Below are 342 nucleotides of genomic sequence, written 5' to 3'. Positions count from 1 at the left end.
TCTAAAGGCCTCCCTTGGGCATGCCAGAGACTGATGAATTGACTTTGGGCTCTAGGGACAACTCTGGAGTGGCCTCACTGGTGTATTTCCAGGAAGTAGGAATGGATGGATGGGGCATGATCAGGGAAGTCCTGGCTGGGACATACTGAAAAAACTTTAAAAGATCAAAATTGTCTATTACCTGTATGGATGTAGAAGACACATCTCTGAAAAACATCGAGTTGGAAGAATGCATCTACTGCGCCTCCAGTCTTCTGAATCACCCCATGTGCTGGAGCACGAGCAATCATGTATGTCAGTTCCATAGTTTCATAGTTTCTAGGGTCCGAAGGGACCTGAGTA

At 46.2% G+C, this 342-nt stretch overlaps 1 protein-coding gene across 1 annotated transcript in view; it reads right to left on the bottom strand.

Annotated features, from left to right (window-relative positions):
* Window positions 1-342, bottom strand: part of LOC109305295 (FRAS1-related extracellular matrix protein 1-like) — a 111,777-nt gene that overhangs the window by 69,215 nt on the left and 42,220 nt on the right. The window contains 1 exon segment of the mRNA XM_019528293.1: window positions 182-301. Coding sequence (XP_019383838.1) covers window positions 182-301 — 120 coding nt within the window.

This window comes from Gavialis gangeticus, unplaced genomic scaffold (genome assembly GCF_001723915.1).
Source record: "Gavialis gangeticus isolate Ggan-Ray unplaced genomic scaffold, GavGan_comp1, whole genome shotgun sequence".
In the NCBI taxonomy this organism is placed as follows: domain Eukaryota; kingdom Metazoa; phylum Chordata; order Crocodylia; family Gavialidae; genus Gavialis; species Gavialis gangeticus.
This window is presented reverse-complemented; position numbering and strand designations above follow the sequence as displayed.